The sequence below is a fragment of the Eptatretus burgeri genome, chromosome 3 (assembly GCF_056783735.1).
Source record: "Eptatretus burgeri isolate ZD-2024b chromosome 3, Ebu_testis_v1, whole genome shotgun sequence".
NCBI lineage: Eukaryota > Metazoa > Chordata > Myxini > Myxiniformes > Myxinidae > Eptatretus > Eptatretus burgeri.
Window position 1 is genome coordinate 62,925,997 of NC_140963.1, and position 18,970 is coordinate 62,944,966.

An 18,970-nucleotide genomic window follows, 5' to 3' on the forward strand; every position below is an offset into this window, starting at 1 on the left:
TTTTTTTGCATTTATACATGTTTTAAGTGATTTCCAACCCCCCAATTTTTTTTTTACCCCCCTCCCCCCCAAAAAATAGAGAAATTTTTTTTTTTGCATTTTACATGTTTTAAGTGATTTCCACCCCCCAAAAAATAATTGTTACCCCCCCCCCAAAAAAATTGTTAGAGAAAATTTTTTTTTTGCATTTCTACATGTTTTAAGTGATTTCCAACCCCCCAAAATTTTTTTATCCCCCTCCCAAAAAAAATAGAGAATTTTTTTTTTTTGCATTTTACATGTTTTAAGTGATTTCCAACCCCCCCAAAAAAAATTGTTACCCCCCAAAAAATTGTTAGAGAAATTTTTTTTGCATTTCTACATGTTTTAAGTGATTTCCAACCCCCCCCCAAAAAAAAATTGTTAGAGAAAAAAAAAAATTTTGCAACTTTTTTTTCAACAAAATTTCGATTTTTTTTTTGCATTTTTACATGTTTTAAGTGATTTCCAACCCCTCCCCCCCAAAAAAAAATGTTGGAGAAAAGAACTATAACTGTCAGCACTGTTGACATCATATTTAATGAATAAGATGTAAGGTTCACTTGAGTGACCCAGCAGTATTGGCAGCGGAGGTTTTGCATTTTCCCAAGTGCTCCCCCTCTAGTTTATTGATGTGATTCTTGCATCTCCCCCAGTGGACCAGAAGAATTTTCAAAGGGCAATATCCACTGACTCCTCCATCGACTCGGGGACATCCTGCAGGTGAGGGCATACATACCATGTAATGCCAAACCTGTTCTTCACCAGTTGTACCTCCTGTAACTGTGTGCTGGCAAATTCGTAATAAGTCTTTGTGTGTAGTCATAACCTCCTTCTGAACCTACCCCAAGGCAATTGATATCGTCGGTGGTGTCTGAGCCAGATTGTTTATCATGCCAATTTTATCTTTCCAGCACAAGTGGAGAGCTTCAAAGGTGTTTGAGCAGTGAGGAACAGTCACCAACTGATCCATTTTTAAAGCAAAATTCCGAGGAAGACGTCTTCTTATTCCCTTCATCGAGTCGTCAACGAGATCGAACCACAACCTTGTTACTGTAAGATTCTTTCACGGTATTTATGTATTTATGTGGAATGGAGTTACATTTTTGGGAAATCTAGCTTTGGAAAGTCGGATAAATGTTGTTCAAAATATAAGGTGTCACCAATTGATTGCATTGGTTGAAATATATAAATGGAAAAGCACAGTCAGCGGGGTGGTGAAGCCATGAGTGAGGCAGTGAAGCCGTTCATCAGTCCGTGAAGACTATATGCCTATTAATCATGTCTTCCTTGAACGAGAAGACCCGAAAGACCCAAAAGACCAGGTCAGGTCAGGTCAGGTGTGAGAGCATGTGCCGAGCAGCGCGTCGCTGCGTCCACTTTCCCCCGGTACTCCAGGGGCCTCCGTCTGGCCATCCCCCAGGCAGATGCCTGGCCCATCCCCATCTCCTTGAGATGCTGGTCAACCTGCTGCAACCACGAGGCACGTGGTCGGCCCATTGGCCTCCACTCACGAGACTCCCTCGCTGAGAGAATTTGGTGAGCAGGATCAGCGTCAGGAAAATGAGCCACATGTCCATACAGCCGCAGCTGATGCTCACGGACTATGCAGATAACAAATCTCATTTAAGTCTCTCTCAGCAACCACTCGTTGGACACAAAGTCCGACCAGTGAAAGCCAAGGACTCTTCGAAGAGACCTGGTACCAAAGTCATTAAGTCTCCATCTCAGATCCCTGGTCAGAGTCCAAGTCTCGTATCTGTAGAGCAAGATTGAAGGCACCAAGGACCTGAAGACTTGGGCTTTCGTCGTCCTGCACAGGTACCGACAGTGCCACACCCCATGATCCAGTGAATCCATGACGACCCACGCATGACCCAGATGTCTGTTGACCTCTGGCTCACAGCCAGCAGAGACATGAATATGACTGCCAAGGTAAGTAAATCTCTCCGTGATCTCAACATCCTCACCACAAACGGGTACCGACAGGATAGCAGCATCCAAGATGTCATTGAAAGCCTGGATCTTAGTTTTGACCCAGGAAACCCGTAATCCCGGCAGCTCCAACTCCTCATTCAGCACCTTGAGGTTCCAAAAGACTTGAAGACCCAAAAAGAGTCTGAGGACCCCAAAAGACCCTGAGGACCAAAAAGTCCCCAAAGACACAAAAGACCCTTTAGACCCCTGAGACCTTAATACCATTTAGGCCCCTTACACCCTCCAGAATGATTAGACAGCTTAGACCCTTGACCATTTAGACCACTTGACCTTCTTGTATCACAAATAAATTTCAAATAAATAGAATATCACCAATATCACCGCACTTTGTAATTAAGATGAAAGCCAATCATCAAGCTCGTACTATGGACTAGTTAGTAGTGAATGAAACTGAAATGAATGTTCAGAAACTGTATTCTGTTTCTGTTTATCAATGCACTATTTATCATTTCACAAATAATTGCCTTCAAAATATAATTGTTCCAACTCCCACAGTACACCTCAACCTCTCCTTTCAACTTGTGATTGTGGCACAGTTATTGTCGTCCTGAATAACATATAGTCCATTTGAATGATGCATTTTGTCCCAGAATTAAAGGCACGATGATGTTGGGCATTTAATTAATTATTTATTTTTGGCAGAGGAGAGGCCTTCTGCTGGACTGCTTCAAAGCCTGATTGGTTTCCAGGTCCCAGTGATGAAGCCACATTCCGTATGACTATCCGGGCATGAAAGCCATCTTGCTTTTCTTTGGAGATAGTTTGGGGTTTAACTGCACTCCACCCACTGGTGGAACTTTTTATTCTCTTTTTTTTTTTTTAAACCAAGTTTCTTGGGACACTTGGAAATTTCTGACATCAGCAAATTTGAATGAATGACCTTGTGAGCATTTTCAAAGGAAATTGCACTATTTGAAGCCAACTTCCAGGTGCTTCCCAGTAGTTGATTCATCCCATATTCCTGACTTTGGAAATTTTTCTCAGTAATTGGTGGTATTCTCAAACAGATAGTTGCTCTCAGTATCGCCATGGTTGCTGGCATCTCAGTAGTTGCTGATGAGCTGTCCCGAAAATAGCCCCGTGCTTCAAGTCTACCACTCAAACCACTTTAAGTCCATACGAGGTGAGAGCACAGTTCACGTAACACAGAGACCATGCATGGATGGATTGCTTTTGCAAGGTCGACCTGCAGGATGCAACTGCTGGTACCCGGTACCCACTTGCAATTGTTTAAGTAATCACGCACAATCGCAGGAAAATGTATGTTGAAGGTACAACCAAGTTTTGGACATGACAGACACAGACGCACTAGATCTAAACAAATTTAGTCGAGATCTCAACAAACGCTCAACCAAGCACATAGTGGGTGTCTCACCATTTGGGTGGTGAAGACCACTCCTACAATGGAGCAAAAACACATCAGCCCTTGGTTGCAAAGATGACCTTTTTCCTCTCCCCAAATAATGTTTTAGCAACTCAGCCTGACCGTGTGTTGCTGTGTGGTACGTCACTGATTTGAGATGCTTGATACCATTTTGAACCGTGAAGTTATTGAAGATGCCATAAACAATTTGAGGATAATTTTCTGAAAACAAAACTTCAGGAACACCTTTGTGGACAAAGATTGACCAGTTTCTCAACTGTTTGCTGCAGTTGTAATCTATGATGATGACCCCAGGCCACTTGGAGAATGTGTCCACCATAACAAAGAACATTTTATTCCTAAATGGGCCAGCAAAGTCGACATTAATTATTTACCATGGCGAGTCTGGAGCAGACCATAAGAATGATACGCAACATGAATTTTCAACATCTGACTGGCTTGCAGAGCGATGCCGAATAGGACATGCAATGTTTGTGGTCAAAACCAGGCCACCACAAGAGACTTTAGGTGAGACCTTTCGTTTTTGAAAATCCCAAGATGACTGGTGTACGGCTCATCAAGACAATGTTGTCTGAACTTCAGAGGAATAACTGTCCTCGTACCCCAGATAACACACATTTGAGCTAAACAGCCGTAGACAGCTGTGATGACTTAGACAGTTACTGTTGATGTACAAGTTGTGAAAGGTCATTCCAGTGACCAGTTGAGATTCCTTGTACTACATAGGCGAGCTCATCATCGAGGACTTGTTTCAACAACCACAGCCTTGGCTGTGACAGACCTTGAATGTTGCTGGCCTATTGTAAACACATCCACCTGAACGGATTTAGAGGGATCACCCTTACAAGGCAAGTAAGAGACTGTCACAGTTAGCATGTTTCTCTGTGTCTCAGAGCTGAATATCATAACTGTAGACAGCGAGGAACAAACCTCATCATTGTATCCGTGCCTCTGCAATGACTGGGATGCCTCGTATTGGTTCCATGATGAACTGGACTGGTTTATGATCTGTTTGCAGGGTGAAATGGTGACCCAATAGGTACGGATGAAACTTTTGCACTCCACAGACAAGGCAGAGAGCTTCCAGCTCGATTTGGGCATAAACAGTTGACAGGGTGAGAGAGATGTGAAACAGGGCATTCAGAGCTGTCATCCATTTTGTGTGATAAGATTGCTCGAATGCCATATGTAGGCAGAGCTATTGCACACTAAGATGAACATACGGTTAGTTTGGTAGTGAACGAGAACTTTGTTCTCTGTGAGTCAAAGTTTGATACGATTGAAAGCTGCCTGTTATATCTCCATGCGCAGCGTTCTTCCTTTCTGAATAAACGAGTTGATGGGGCCAACTCAAGAGCTCCGATTGCTCACACATTTGGTACGGAAATACTGCGCCATACTCGATGAATGAGCGAAGCTGGATTTTGTTCCTTGGCAGTGGCATGTGGCAAAGTGCATCTATCTTCCATGGTCCTTTTGACAGCTCATCTTGCATAACTATATGAATGGGGTACTCCAAACGTTGTTTGAAGAAAACACACTTGTCCCTAATTGAAGTGGAAACCACAAGCTTCCAACTTGGTGGCCACTTTCACAATGTTCTCAAGGTTCTTCAACTGTTCTACCTGCAATGAGTACAGCATCCAGGTAGGATTGTTTAGGAAGCTCCACACAAACCTGATCCAAAGGGTTCTGCCACAAAGCCAGAGCTGAACCAATCTCAAAACAGAGTCTGGTGTATCGATGGAGTTACTGACACTCGTTGATCATTAATAGGTCTCAACCTCTTTTTTGTCTGTTATGTCCTGATCCGTTCAGTGTGCTAGTTCTTCCACGAGGCTTGACTCTATGACTCTATACAAAATAGGTCATGACTGCTCGGGTCCATTTCCAGGTGAAAGGATGCATCCTGCAGGTCGAGCTCCTCGAAACATTTATTCCCTGCGAGCTGCGAGTGTCTCATCGATCGATGCAAGAGGATACTGCTTCAAATGAAGATCTTGGTTGACCACAGCCGTTAAGTCCCTGCATAATCGAACATCACCATTCTGCTCCGGCACCCTGACAATTAGAGCAACAGAGTCAGAGTATATGACACTCGATCAATCACTCCACAAGCCTCATGCTTATCTAACTCTGCTTTCATCTCGTCATGAAGGGCATATGGAACTGGCCTGAGTTTACATAAATGAGGAGCCACACCCTCCTTCATGATGAGATTGCCTTGTATATCCTTGAACTTACCAAGCTCATTAGAAAATAGGCATTGATGCTTCTGACAGATTTGCTCCAACTGAGGTGATGTGATTTGCTCAAGGTGAATGGCTGACCAGTCCAGCAATACGTGATTCAGCCAGTCTCGAACGAGAAGAGACGGTCCCTTTCCTCAAATGACATATAACTTAAGACTGGCATGTTTGCCCTAATAACTCACCGAGACATTAATGACTCGAATCAGCTGTATGTTCTCGCTGGTGTAGGTACACAGTGTGAGATCTGAAATGGCGAGTTTCAGACCGTTCCGCTTGTGAGAGGTCTGTTCGCTAATGATGGAGAATGCCACACCAGTGTCGACTTGGAACGTGATTATGAGTCTTGTTAACCTGCACAACTACTCTTATTGGTTGAGCTTTTTGGAGTTCCAACAGCATAAAAAACCCAACATTTGTTGAACATCTTGACCTGGGTCATTGTCCATTACACGTACGCTGGGTGATGTTGCTCATTGACAGACGAGTTACAGATGGCCTCCCTTCAGACACTTCAAATGCACATTATCTTTATCGGGACAATCATGACAGGTGTGTCGACCTGTCCGCACCCCTCACAGTTTGGCTTGAGATTGAGCCTTCTTACCCAACTGTAAGTGCTGCGAGTGTGGCCCGTGGTATTCCTTCGTGTGTTGTTTCCGACTGAAGGCTGTTTTCGGAGTCTGGGGTGAACTGGGCACCTTGCTGATTTCTGTGTTCTGACCGATGATGATCCTTATATTACATCTTTTGAGGGATTGTTCAAAAGCCGATATGGTTTCAACTGCCTTGAGAAGTGGAACGTGCTCACACTTGATGTTAATTAGCGCAAAAAAAAAAAAATCCACTGATCTTGTAGACTAGCAATCAATCTATCCTTGAGCCTGGCTGACATGAATTTGCCAGCCGATCAAGGAAAAATCTTTCAGTCTTGCCACAAAAATCAGCTACATGTTCTCTAGAGTTCCTTGTGAGATGATCAAATTCATACCTCACTCGCTGCAGCAATTTTTCGGGCTTCGTATGATCCTTAATCCTCTGGATAGATTGGAGCAATGAAGACATCGTCTTTCAGCTTGTTGGGAATTACGCAAAAGATAAAAGTTGTCCACCGACAACAAAGAAAGAAGAATGGCCTTCTTTGTGATTTTTGTTGACACACCTTTTGCGATTAAATAGAACTTCAATTGTTCAGAGAAAAGTTCAAAATCGTCATCACGAAATGAGGGGACTTTACCGTGAATGCTGACTCGATTGTCTGCCATTCTGGTCCCCCCCCCCCCAACTGTGGTGTTTCACCCACGATACGAGGAACGAGGGACTTGGAAGTAGACATGCAAACACAAAATCAGCCATCTTCATTTCACCGTTCGAGCAAGGTGCCCAAGAATAGGTCGGTTCAAACTTGATACAGTCAGCACAAGTATTACTCCCTCACCCCATCCCATCCTCCAGACACATGCCGACACACATCTATTTTATTACTTTTACAAGGTCTGTGTCTCATAGCTTGGCTGTTACATAAATTACACACACACACACTGATACAAACACAAAAAACACAAACTTTACACTTTCCTGACCACATGGGTCATCAGCTGGGCACTGTTCGTCCCTCGAGGTTTTGATCCTTTCAGCCCAGAACCTCGTCAAATGGTGGACACACACACACACACACACACACACACACACACACACACACACACACACACACACACACACACACACACACACACACACACACACACAACAGACAAAACACAGGCTGTGACGTAACTCCCTCAAGCACTGTGGATATCAGTAACCTTGTTTTGACCTCTACAAATGTTACAGTAGGTAGAGAGGTTTCATTTGGTTTTTTAAAAAAATAGAAACAAATATTTTGGCTCAAAAGTTTCTGGTGTAATCCTTCGGAACAGAAAGCTATTTTCAAGTCGACAAGTCTGATTTTACTCCACAACAGCCACGGTTCTTTACGACAATATAAGAACCTTGTGGAAAAATAATCAAAGGGTCATGAAACATACTTTACATGACCATAAAGATTTCAGATTGAAATTATTTATATTTGGTATCCTGTTCTATTAATTTAGAGATCACTCTCTCAACTTTCCCTGATATTTAATATATCCTGTTCTAATAACACACTATTCACTCCCATCACCACCACCTTCCCTCTATTGTAGACTCCTTGTGATGAAGTCAGCAGAACAACGGCATTCGTTTTAATGGGAACTAGCACGTTATCTGTAGGGTGATTGCATCTTCCCTCCCCTCCCAACAGTGACACACTTACATTTTACTGTGAGTAAACTCCCACATGCAATTATGACAACTCTTCAGCAAAAAGTGTTGGCCTCTCCCTCCCAACTCTGTCCCATCTTTGCTCCACCCCTTTCCCCCCCCCCACCCTCCAATCCCGAGTCCTTTCCCTTCCCCTTCCTCTCCCAACCCTAAGGCATCAATCCCCTCCCAATACTCAAGCCTTTGAATCTCCCCATGTCCTCCCTTCCCACCTTCCCACCTGTTATGAGTGCACAAACCTTATTTTACAAGCTTTGCAGATGCACAAACCTTGCGTAGTAATGCACTGGGATGAACAAGATATACTTACCTGCAAGAAAGATGGAGATGGAGATGGAGATGGAGATGGAGATGGAGATGGGGATGGGGATTTACAAAAGAGCATCGATAGCCTCTGTTTTGATGCTTGCAGTTCTGGTGCAGCCGCCTCTTGCCACAGCACAAAAATCTTGTTTGGCATATTTTCCCCCAAGACAGTCCAGTCAACTTGACACTGTGAGTCTACACGACGAGCTGAACAAAGTCCACCTCAAACAGCTCGACCGCAGCCATGTTCATTGCCTGCACTTTCTCCCTGCACCAACACAACCTGAAAGCTGTGATGAATCTTAAAGCGAGTAAGCCACCATGAACCGGTCTTGATTGAAACGACTTCATTTTCAGCAGAAGAGCAACTTGGCCGATTATTATTAAATGGTTTACACTTTATCTCGAATCATTGAAATCAGAGACTGCTCCGTCGTCCTTTCTCAAGCAGTGAAACAAAAGTAATCGAGCTTCCTTGTAGCTACTCGGATGAACTGTTTTCGCCCCCCCCCCCCTCCATTCATCCTCATGAAAGGTTCTCAAAACTGCACTTGTAATTTTCTTCAACTCTACATCTTGCACCAATATCATGAGCTCACTCAGATTAGATTTCTCAGCTTTTTACTCAAAGCGAAAGTAGTAGCTTTGTTCTCGAGCAACCAAGCCTTCACACTCAAATCAAATTCAATCTTTCGAACTCATTTTCACAAAGCAAAACTGTCAAAAAAAAGTGAAGTAACAACCATTGCACACAAAAGTGTTTCAAGTGGAGGCAAATTAATTCCGGGAGTGCCGTGTTCGAAGCACGGGTGAATGGATGCACTGAGTACCCCGGTCGAGGTCCTGATTGATTCAGCAGGGAGTTTCGTATTCGACGAGTCTTATGTGAAAATTATTAATTTTTAAAAATCATTTCAATTATTATTCTCACTTTATTATGAAGATACATACCGGGCTTAGTGGCGTGCGCCTGTAATCCGGCTACTCGGAGGCTTGGGTTGGAGGATCGCTTGAGGACGGGAGCTCTACGCTGGGCCGCGCTATGAGAGGGTGTAGGGCAGCCCAGAATCATGGCGAAACCCAATCCTTATCCCTGTGTCATAAGAGGTGACCAGGGTTGCGTCAGGAAGGGCATCCCGCGTAAAACCTGTGCCAAATCAGTATGCGGATCATAACGGATGATCCGCTGTGGCGACCCTTAACGGGAGCAGCCAAAAGACGAACAACAACACTTTATTATGAAGATAGTTAACTTGCATTACATGCACTTCTTTTTTTCGTTTGAAAGAATAAAATTGACAATTATTTTAAACTCTTCATTGAGTTTTTATTGGTTTGGCAAGCTTAATCAAGGTTCCGCAAGCTCCATTCAGGTTTGGAGGATTATTTGAGAGGAGAAGTGATAGCTCTTTGTTTTCTCAGCACTCTTTTGTGTTAGAGATCAGCACTTTAATTACCCTCACCAAACGAGAGGGTATTGCATTTGTGTCCATTTGTTTGTTTGTCTGTCTGTCTGTCTATTTGTCCACACAGAACTTTAGTGTTTCTATCCACAACCACTTATCGGATTGAGATGAAATTTTTACCATAGGAGCGACGAGTCGTGAAGAATGTTTTATTTATAATTATGACGTCATATGGCAGGTGGTGTGGCAGCCAAATTAGAAAAATGGGAAAACTTTGGATCTCAATCTCTGAAACCGCACCAAGGAAAAAATTGAAACTTGGCACATGGGAAGTACTCCACATGGGGAATTGCAAGGAAATTTTTTGCACAGGAGGAGGCCATTCGGTCCATCATCCCGGCGCCACACCAATACCAGATTTAATAAATCCGTCAGTTCCCCTTCCCTTTGTGTGCAGCCTTTTGGCTGCTACACTGGTACTCATTTCACCGACCTCGGAAGGATGACAGGCTGAGTCAACTCTGCTGTTAATTCAGCGGCCAACGGGGCTTGAACTCAGGACCCTAGGATCCCAAGCCACCACCCTAACCGCTAAGCCAACACCAGGAATAAGTGTGATTTTGATGGCGTCATAGGTGCCTTCGTTATGACATCATAATTTCATATGTAGAACGCGACATCTGATTAGTATTAAAGTTTTTGAGGGTCATCTCGGGATAAAATGGTCTACAGAAAAAAAATATTGATGAGTTCATCAGTCATGTGATTCGGCATATTGTTTTTTTGTTTTTTTTCAACCTTCAAAAATCTTCTTCTCTGAATTGGCTGAACATATTGAGGTGAAACTTTACACATTTGACCGCCTAACCAGGAGGAACAAATGGTTCACAAATATGATGTCATATGTCACATGGTTTGGCAGCCATATTAGATTGACCCGAAAACCTATAAAAAAATCTTCTCAAGAACAGCTGGACAGATCGAGGCAAAACTTCACACAAATGTTCTCCAAACCTTGGGGATACTAGGATCTTCACGAATAATTGATGTCCCATGGGCTAGCAGCCATAGTGGATTGAGCGAAAATCACATATGGAATATACAGTATGTTTTAAATTTCAACTTTATTGGACGCATGGCCTGGCAGCCAGAATGATTTGATTTTTTTTCATCTGGGTTTTTTTTTTTTTTTGAATAATACTCACTTCGCTGTGCCTGGATGGATTTGAGGGTAGAGGAGTAGCAGCTGAAACCCACGAATCCTATCCAGGTCCCTCCTGATGACTTCATCTTTGCTTTTTTGCTTGTTCGGGTTCCTTCTGATTACTCCAATGCAGGACTGTACCTAGTTGGTCTTCCATTTGATTTGAATTGAATTTATTTTGATCCCATTCTCAATTCAGTTGAATAACAATAAACATCATGGGTCAGGGTCAGGTGTCCGATCAAAACGGGGTTAAATCAAAATGGGACATCTTGGTACCCGGTCATCACTGCGAGCAGTTATAAAGTGGCAGTTCTAATTATGTCTCTTATTAAATATGTAACACACCAGTACACAAACACCATACAAAATACACCACACAAAACAAGTCCTGGTGAGGGTCTGCACTTTCTGATTGCTCCTTTTTAGGTCATCTCTTCGAGCATGATCTAATAATATGGGTGTAGATGTCCGTCCGTCCGTTCGTTGCGAAAATGACGATTTTCAAATTATATCTCCTCCGCCATTTCTCAAGCGATCTTGAATTTGATTGTGGCAAATGAATCTATGGGACAATATCTAAATTTTGATCGGGCCGGATTTTGGATATTCGCTTTCGTTTTCGCGTCACGTGACTTAAAAGTTTGCAAAAACTGCCCTACCTTCAGGAGGCTATATATTTTCTCGCAGAGATGACCGTCACTCCCGCACAGGGGTAATTTTCTTGTTATGATTTTAAAATGCTCAGAGTGCTTGGGATCCTGGGCTCCTGAGTTTGAGCCCTGCCGGCCACTGAGTTAACACCAGGTGGGATTGATTTAGCCTGTCATCCTTCCAGGGTCGGCGAAATGAGAACCAGTGTACTGGTAATAGGGGCTGCATCAGCCCCTATTAGTGTACTGCATCAGCAGCATAGCCACGTCCCTCACCAATAATGCAACTAGCAGCCAAAAAGACTGCACACAATTGTGTGTGTGTGTGTGTGTGTGTGTGTGTGTGTGTGTGTGTGTGTGTGTGTGTGTGTGTGTGTGTGTGTGTGTGTGTGTGTGTGTGTGTGTGTGTGTGTGTGTGTGTGTACTCAGAGTTAATAGATGGAAAATATAACTTATGACTTTGGCCTAAATTAGATTTAACTGAATTGGCAATGGTGAATATATTTGTGGAAGCAGGATTGCACATGCGGGTTGATAAATACTTCATACATGGAAAGCTACCCGGATTTTACGGGCTTGACCCGTTTTGTTTGTGAAATCCCGCTGACCCGTTTTAATGCGGTCATAACCCATATTGGATGGAAAGTACGATCAGTGTTAAAAATGCAATGTTTCCCTTCCATTCCACTGCAATCGCAAGGATTAACGCACATACTGATAGACTTGCGGCGACATGTCGTCAATATGCAAGGTATCATTCTAGTGTTCTGTCTCGTGGCTTTGTGACGTCATGAGCTTTCCCCTCACCGAAGGCCACGTTGATGTCCTCCAGGATTCCGCACACAGTTTCACTTCACTTGCCATCACATCGACCATTTTACCGTCACCACAAATCAATCGATCTGTGCTGCTCTCTTTCACTTCTTGGTGATATTTATCAGTGCTTATGGCAGGATTTGAAACTATTTGGATTGTTTTTCATTCAAACAAGGTGTCCACTGATTAAAAAGTTCAAAATGTAATTAAAAAAATAATTAAATAGGATGACATGATGTGCCATCTTGTAACAAAGACCGACAGAGCTGCAGGTTTGAGTCGAGTGCAGTATTCAATCCTATTTCACCGTCTGGAAGGCAGTATCCCATTTCATTGATGTTTATTTCCGTTTGAATTTGGAAGGGTAATTGGTGACATGAGATATCGTTTATGTTGTTTCTTATGCAGCTTGTGCTTGCTGGTTGCAGCATTTTCCTGGAAGCTCGGTTGTGCTGCTGATGCAGTGCCCCTGTTACCAGTAAGCTGGCACTCATTTTGCCAACCTCAGAAGGATGACACGCTGTCAACCCAGCTGGTGTTATTTCAATGACACGGCAGGGGCTCGAACTCAAGACCCTAAGATCTTAAGGCAACCGCCTTAACCGTACTGAGCCAGCAGTAGGCTTGTATCATTGATGAGAAGGGCAGATGGGGAGCCATGATTTGGCCTTCAGTTTACAGTAGTTGAGCACATACTTGTCCTGCCTCACAGTAATGTCAAAGAGGAAAGAATCTTCGCACACGAACAACAAGAACAATTTCCGAGGGTACTTGTCAAATGAGGTCACCTGCCGTCATTGCGTGTAAAACCAACGCCTTCTGTAAAACCCCGGTTCATAAGTTTGATCCTCCGAGAGATCTCGTCGGAAAGGCCAAGAAAGCCTGTGATGAATACAGCGCTGAGCACATTCACATGACGTGACTCATCAAGTCAGGTCCTGGCCATATCAGTTTGATTGATGTCGGCTCGTTTGGTGATCCACGATCGTTGACATGAGTCCATACTTAGACTGCGACGGTAAGTAAACATTTGAGATGAGTTCTGAACTGCTGCAAGACCACCTCGTCAATCAAGGACTATCTCGGTATTCTGGTGTATTTTGTGTCACTGACAACCTCTCGAATGACGTTTTTAACCATGTTTCGTAAAAATAAATAAATAATTTTTTTTTAAAAAACCTGCTTTCGATTCCTTCCAACCCGTTTTTCATCACCTCCAACTTGCCATGTATGATACTTTCCATACGTTGCACTGAAGATCATGTGATGTTGTCTCATTTTCATTTCCAGGCGAAACCGAGGCCAGGCCAAGCTGCGAATTAATCTGCCAAAGGTGTGTGAAGCAGGAGGTGTGACGATCCTTCTTTTTATCTATTTGCCTGCCTCCAGATGAATGTTCGTTGTGACGTGGCCTCATGAAATAGTGAGATGGCACGATTATTTTGTATTGCTTTGGTGAATGCAGTGCGGACTGCCTTTCCGTAAAGAAGAAAGATTCCACAACCTCATAAATTGTAATAATACTCTGCTGCTCCACTAGAAAACCACCGGTTGACATCTTTCACTCGCGTTCCTATTAGGAGAAGAATAGCAACTGCCTTTTCTTGAATGATGCGATGCAATATCGGATTTAACAAACTTAAGGATCTCTTTCTGTGGCTGGCATGACGGCCTAGAGATACGTATACTCGCCTCTGAGCCGTCGAGCCTGGGTTTGAATCTTGGCCCAGCTACAAACTGTCGTCCTGGTGTCTCGCATGCGAGGCGAGGCATCAATGTGTGGTGCCGTCCCTCGGATGGACGTCAAACTGGCTGTCCCGTCTGCCAACGTTGGCTTATGGATGTTAAAGATCATACAGTGTCCACGGTGTAATTATGACGAAATGACTTGATTTCCCTATCCAATGCTCACCCCACAACAGCATCTCCTTGATGTGCGCTCTCTGAAGCACATCGTGAACCAGACCTTACACGACCACACGACGAAGTCTCTGCTGCATTTGCACAGCAAGAAAAGGCCTCCAAGCATCAGTGCTCAGTTTCAGGTGACTATTCTACCCATTCGCTGTGAGTTTATAATTTTTTTTTTAATCATTTTGCCTTTTTTTCATTTGAAAAAGTCTTGCGTCAACTTTGGCTTTGTTCGTTTCGGTCTTGTAAATCTAATTATTATTTACAGAAGCTGAAATGCATCGTAGTTTCTCTGCAAAGAAGACACAACTTGTGTTATCTACCCTGTCTATATCAACTTTGGTTTTATTTGCGATGAAGCATATTTTATGTGCATGTGAAATGGCGCTGTCATGGGCCATTTTCATTTGTTTGATTTCTTGTCGTGGCAATGAGCCTGTTCACCATCGTAAGTGGCAGCAAAGGATCAATGAGTAAAGCATGAGTCACATTTGCTCTACGGCTAGGATACGGCGGCCGTACCCCCCCCCCCTGAATTGACAGAAACGTGCGGCGGCCGCAGAGTTTCTGAGGTGGCCTCAGGGTGGCCCTATGCCGTATAGCTATCTTTTACAGGCCGCAGGGGTCTCCGTGGAATTAAAGCGCGGAGTTATAACTTTTTTCATTTCTAGGTTGGCCGTAGCACTTCGACAAGCCATAGCCATGACGTAGATGTGTTCCACGTCGACCGTACGTAGGGCGTACGGTGGGCTTGCGTTATTCGTGCGTTTTCCGTCAGCTCTTATCAATGAAAAATGAATTTTGCCAACCCCCAAAAAATTACGGCGGCCGCACTATTTCCACGTTTGCCTTAGGGCCCCCCTGCGGTCGCCTTGCAGGCACCTTGAGGCTACCTTGCGTCTGCCTTGAAAATTCTATAGCCGCCGCAGGGACGCCCTAAGGTCACCGTGCGACATCAAATCAAAGACCGTATGGCACCCCCACGTTTTCGGTCTCCACAATTTCTAAATACCCTGTGCGGCTAACCCAAAAATAAAAACATATGTGACTGCTACATTGTGTGACCGTGGAAATGCTGTGGCCGCCCTATAATTGCTAGTGTCCGTAGATTTTTTTTAGACCCTACGGCCGCCGAGCCAAATGTGACTGAAGCATAAGCACGTAAGTAAGCAATGGCACATGCTCAACAATGATATCTGCAAATCCCAAAATTATTTTTTTTAATGGGAAGGTACACAGCTTGCAACATGGCATTACCACCCACCTGCTGATGCCTTTACCATCTGGCGCAGCTGAATTGTACTCATGGATGTGGGCTTGCAATTAATTATTGGATGAGGTTAATTGAAGGAAGACATCCAAGAGGATGGCGTGCAGGTTGCACACTCGCTCTCGGTTCAATTCTCATCCTGAGTATAAACTGTCGGATTGAAGTTTCACAGGTAGGGCATTGCGTCATAAAGTGTACCGTACCAAGGAGATACATTAACATGGGGAGCTGTCTATGAGCATTAGTTGATGGACATTCACGATCTCACAGTCTTTTGCAAAGAGCGAGTATTGCTGGTACGCTGAACAAATTACAAATTTCTGCCATGACTACTGCTCCGAAGGCAAAGGCAAAAACCACACGGTGTATTAAAATCCTTGTCATAGGGTTGCTTTGGCATCAGTGAATTGGAGAGAGAGATAGATGTAGCTTTCGATGTAGATATGGATATGGAGATGGATATAAATATAGATATAGATAGAGGTGAGATGAGAACCAATGGATCTTCTCAAACTCAACAGCTTGTTGACAAACCTATCGAGTGAACACCCCCAGCGATGCAATTGAGCAACTTCACCACCGACAGGCAAAAAAAAAAAAAAAAACATTTGAATTTTGAACTTTCAACGGTCCAAGTAATTTTGTTTGATTCCTGAACCTTGATTCTATCTGCACTGCTGACCAGTTATGAAAATTCCCCTTTCCCTTTCCCTGAAAAAAACTCCTAAAACATTGGTCATATTCCTGCTCTTTCACCCCACCTTTTGTCGGTTCGCAATTTATTTTACAGCATGATCATCTTATTGCAAGTGTCTCGCACATGTATCAACCAATTCCTCATGGACAACTCATTCCTGAATATATTTTAAAACAATCAATGCTTACCATGACTATCATAGATGTTGTAGTATAATTAAGGTATATATAATGTACAATATCTATTTTCTGAACTCTTTTGATAAAATGAACATCTTTTCTCACCACAACAATGACCAGAAGCTCCTTGGTCCATTTCAATATTGCTGAACATTTGATGAGAAATTATTTGTTCCATCGTGTTTTATTTATCTACCTTAATTTCTGATATTTATAGGAAGCCTGCCTAGTTTCAAGAAAAGATCCGAAACGATACGGAAGCATGATGAAATATCCTGTGACATCCATGAGACATTGCTATACAGGATCTGTGTCTTCATGGTGTGTCGGTAATATTGCGTCAATCCTCAGGTGCATTCTTTGCGTGACTGCCAGGTGCTGAATTCTCTCATGAGGATGGATATGTGGATATGCCAAAATGAGCTTTATTTATTTATCTGTTTTCTGCTCCTTCCTTCCCCAAAGTCGTCAACTTCCCATGTGCTTCTTATCTCTACTAACATGTTTTGATTTAGTGAGTCGACTAATGATTGTACCAGTCGGCATCGGTTGTGCTGCCATCGATTTAACACTAATGCTGAGGGAATCCAGGAACGCACAGAGCATCGATGATGCTGTTGATGGATTCGCTCAAAAGTGAAACCAAGATGCTGATTGTTGTATCATTTCCACCGTGTGTAGGCCTCACTCAATAAGCTTTTGGAGATGCTGGGACATGCCAAACCTTACTTCATAAGGTGCCTCCGTTCCAACAGTAAGAAGGTGTGTCCTCAGGGTTACTGAAGTTTCTTTATCTTGTTCGTGTAAGGATACTGTGTTGGTATGTGTCTGTGTGGGTGGGACGGGAGTTGGGGGGGGGGTGGTTGAAAGGGAATTCTTTGGAGGAGCGAAAATGGAGTGTTGTGAAGAGTCATATTATCAACATTTGTTCCTTCCATGATCTTGACATGTAACGTCATTAAAAATGTAAAATATATTTTGAACATCTCGTGGTGATTGAGAACATTTTGAACATGAGTGTATCTCAACACTCAACTTCTCAATTGAGAACATGACTCAACCTCTAAGCCATCTCGCCTGGGCTTCAATCTCGGCCTAACAATGAGCTATCGTCCCGGTGTTTCACAGGCATGGTGATTCATCAGTGTTTGTACCGTCCCTCAGATTGGCATTAAAATGCGTGTCCCGTCCTCCAGTATTAGATGGTGTACATTAAAGCTCCCACGGTATCCTTCATGAAGAGTAGGTGAGCTATCACCAGCACCCTGAACAAATTCCAAATTCCTGCCGTGACTTCGAGTTGGAGTGGCGACCCGACGGGCATTGAACCTCGTAACTGCTTCGGCAACACCAACGCTCTGCATAGGGCATGCTACATGATGACGATGATGATGATGATGATGATGACGATAAGTGCATATAATTTCTAATAAAGTAATTTTTTCTCACTAATTACATTTGGAAAATACAATTAAGATCACGATTTGGATAATTATGAGTGTCCCATTCATTCCAAGAACGGTTTGAACGTCCCTCTTGTACCCCGACATTCCTGACTTGTTCTTTTCAACCAGGAATATTTGGTTTGAATCTCCACCACAAAAGTCATCTTGTTTAAATTTAAGCTTGCACTTCCCTTTCACTGCATTTCACTCTGCTGAAGGTTAATTTTAATGGCTGCCGATTATTTTGACGTTGAATTTCATGTGAAAAGCTGATCATATGATTTATTTGCTTGTTTGTATGGGACCTCTGCCACGAAAAAGGTCGGTTATGTTTTCACCCCTGTCTCTGTCTGTCTGTCTGTCAACAGGATATCTCAAAAAGTTGTGGATGGATTCGGATGAAATTTGGTGGACAGGTTGGTGTGTGACAAGGACGAAGTGATTTGATTTTGGGAAACATCCGAATCCACATCCGGATCGGAGAATTTTAAAAAGTGATTCTTCACCATTGAGTGACAGGGCCAAAAACAAGATGTAGCATGACATCTCAAAAGATTATGGACGGATTCGGTCGAAACTTGGTGAACAGGTTGGGTTTGTGATGAGGACGAATTGTTTAGATTTTAGTGAAGACGTGGATGCGAGAATTATATTTTTCTATTTTTTAAGTCTGAGGTCATTTCTGAAGCCCCATCATCAAAGTCCATGTCAGGATCATTACCCGTTATTATCAGTCCCGTGAGAGTTTTTCCACTTCATTCACATTCACACATGCCATTTTGAAGGGTAATGACAGTAGCAACAAAAAAAAAACAAAAAAAAAACGTGGGTCCACCATCAGCACTGATGTTATACCAACGTCTATTCGGTCCTAAAAATCATAACGTGGGGATATCCCTCCATTGGATAACAAAATAATTTAGGTTTGTTCACTGCAAAACACCAGACAAGACATCCTTACCCTTTTATCCGATCTGCAGTCGACAACTCTCTGCTAAACATGGATCAATACAATAAATAATTCTAAAATCCACACAAGTGCATAGGCCATCATTCTGGAACCTTCCTCCTGACTATTAACCCCCCCCCCACCCCCATGAATTTAACAATGTACTATGTACAACTTGGAC

The 18,970-nt window shown here is 43.1% G+C and overlaps 1 protein-coding gene across 2 annotated transcripts in view; it reads left to right on the forward strand.

Annotated features, from left to right (window-relative positions):
- Positions 1-18,970, forward strand: part of LOC147030051 (unconventional myosin-IXb-like) — a 189,862-nt gene that overhangs the window by 95,779 nt on the left and 75,113 nt on the right. For both annotated transcript variants that reach the window (XM_085873751.1, XM_085873752.1), the window contains exons 19-23: positions 675-741; positions 933-1,073; positions 13,629-13,671; positions 14,261-14,383; positions 17,077-17,157. In XM_085873751.1, coding sequence (XP_085729877.1) covers positions 675-741; positions 933-1,073; positions 13,629-13,671; positions 14,261-14,383; positions 17,077-17,157 — 455 coding nt within the window. The remainder of the gene's footprint in view (positions 1-674; positions 742-932; positions 1,074-13,628; positions 13,672-14,260; positions 14,384-17,076; positions 17,158-18,970) is intronic.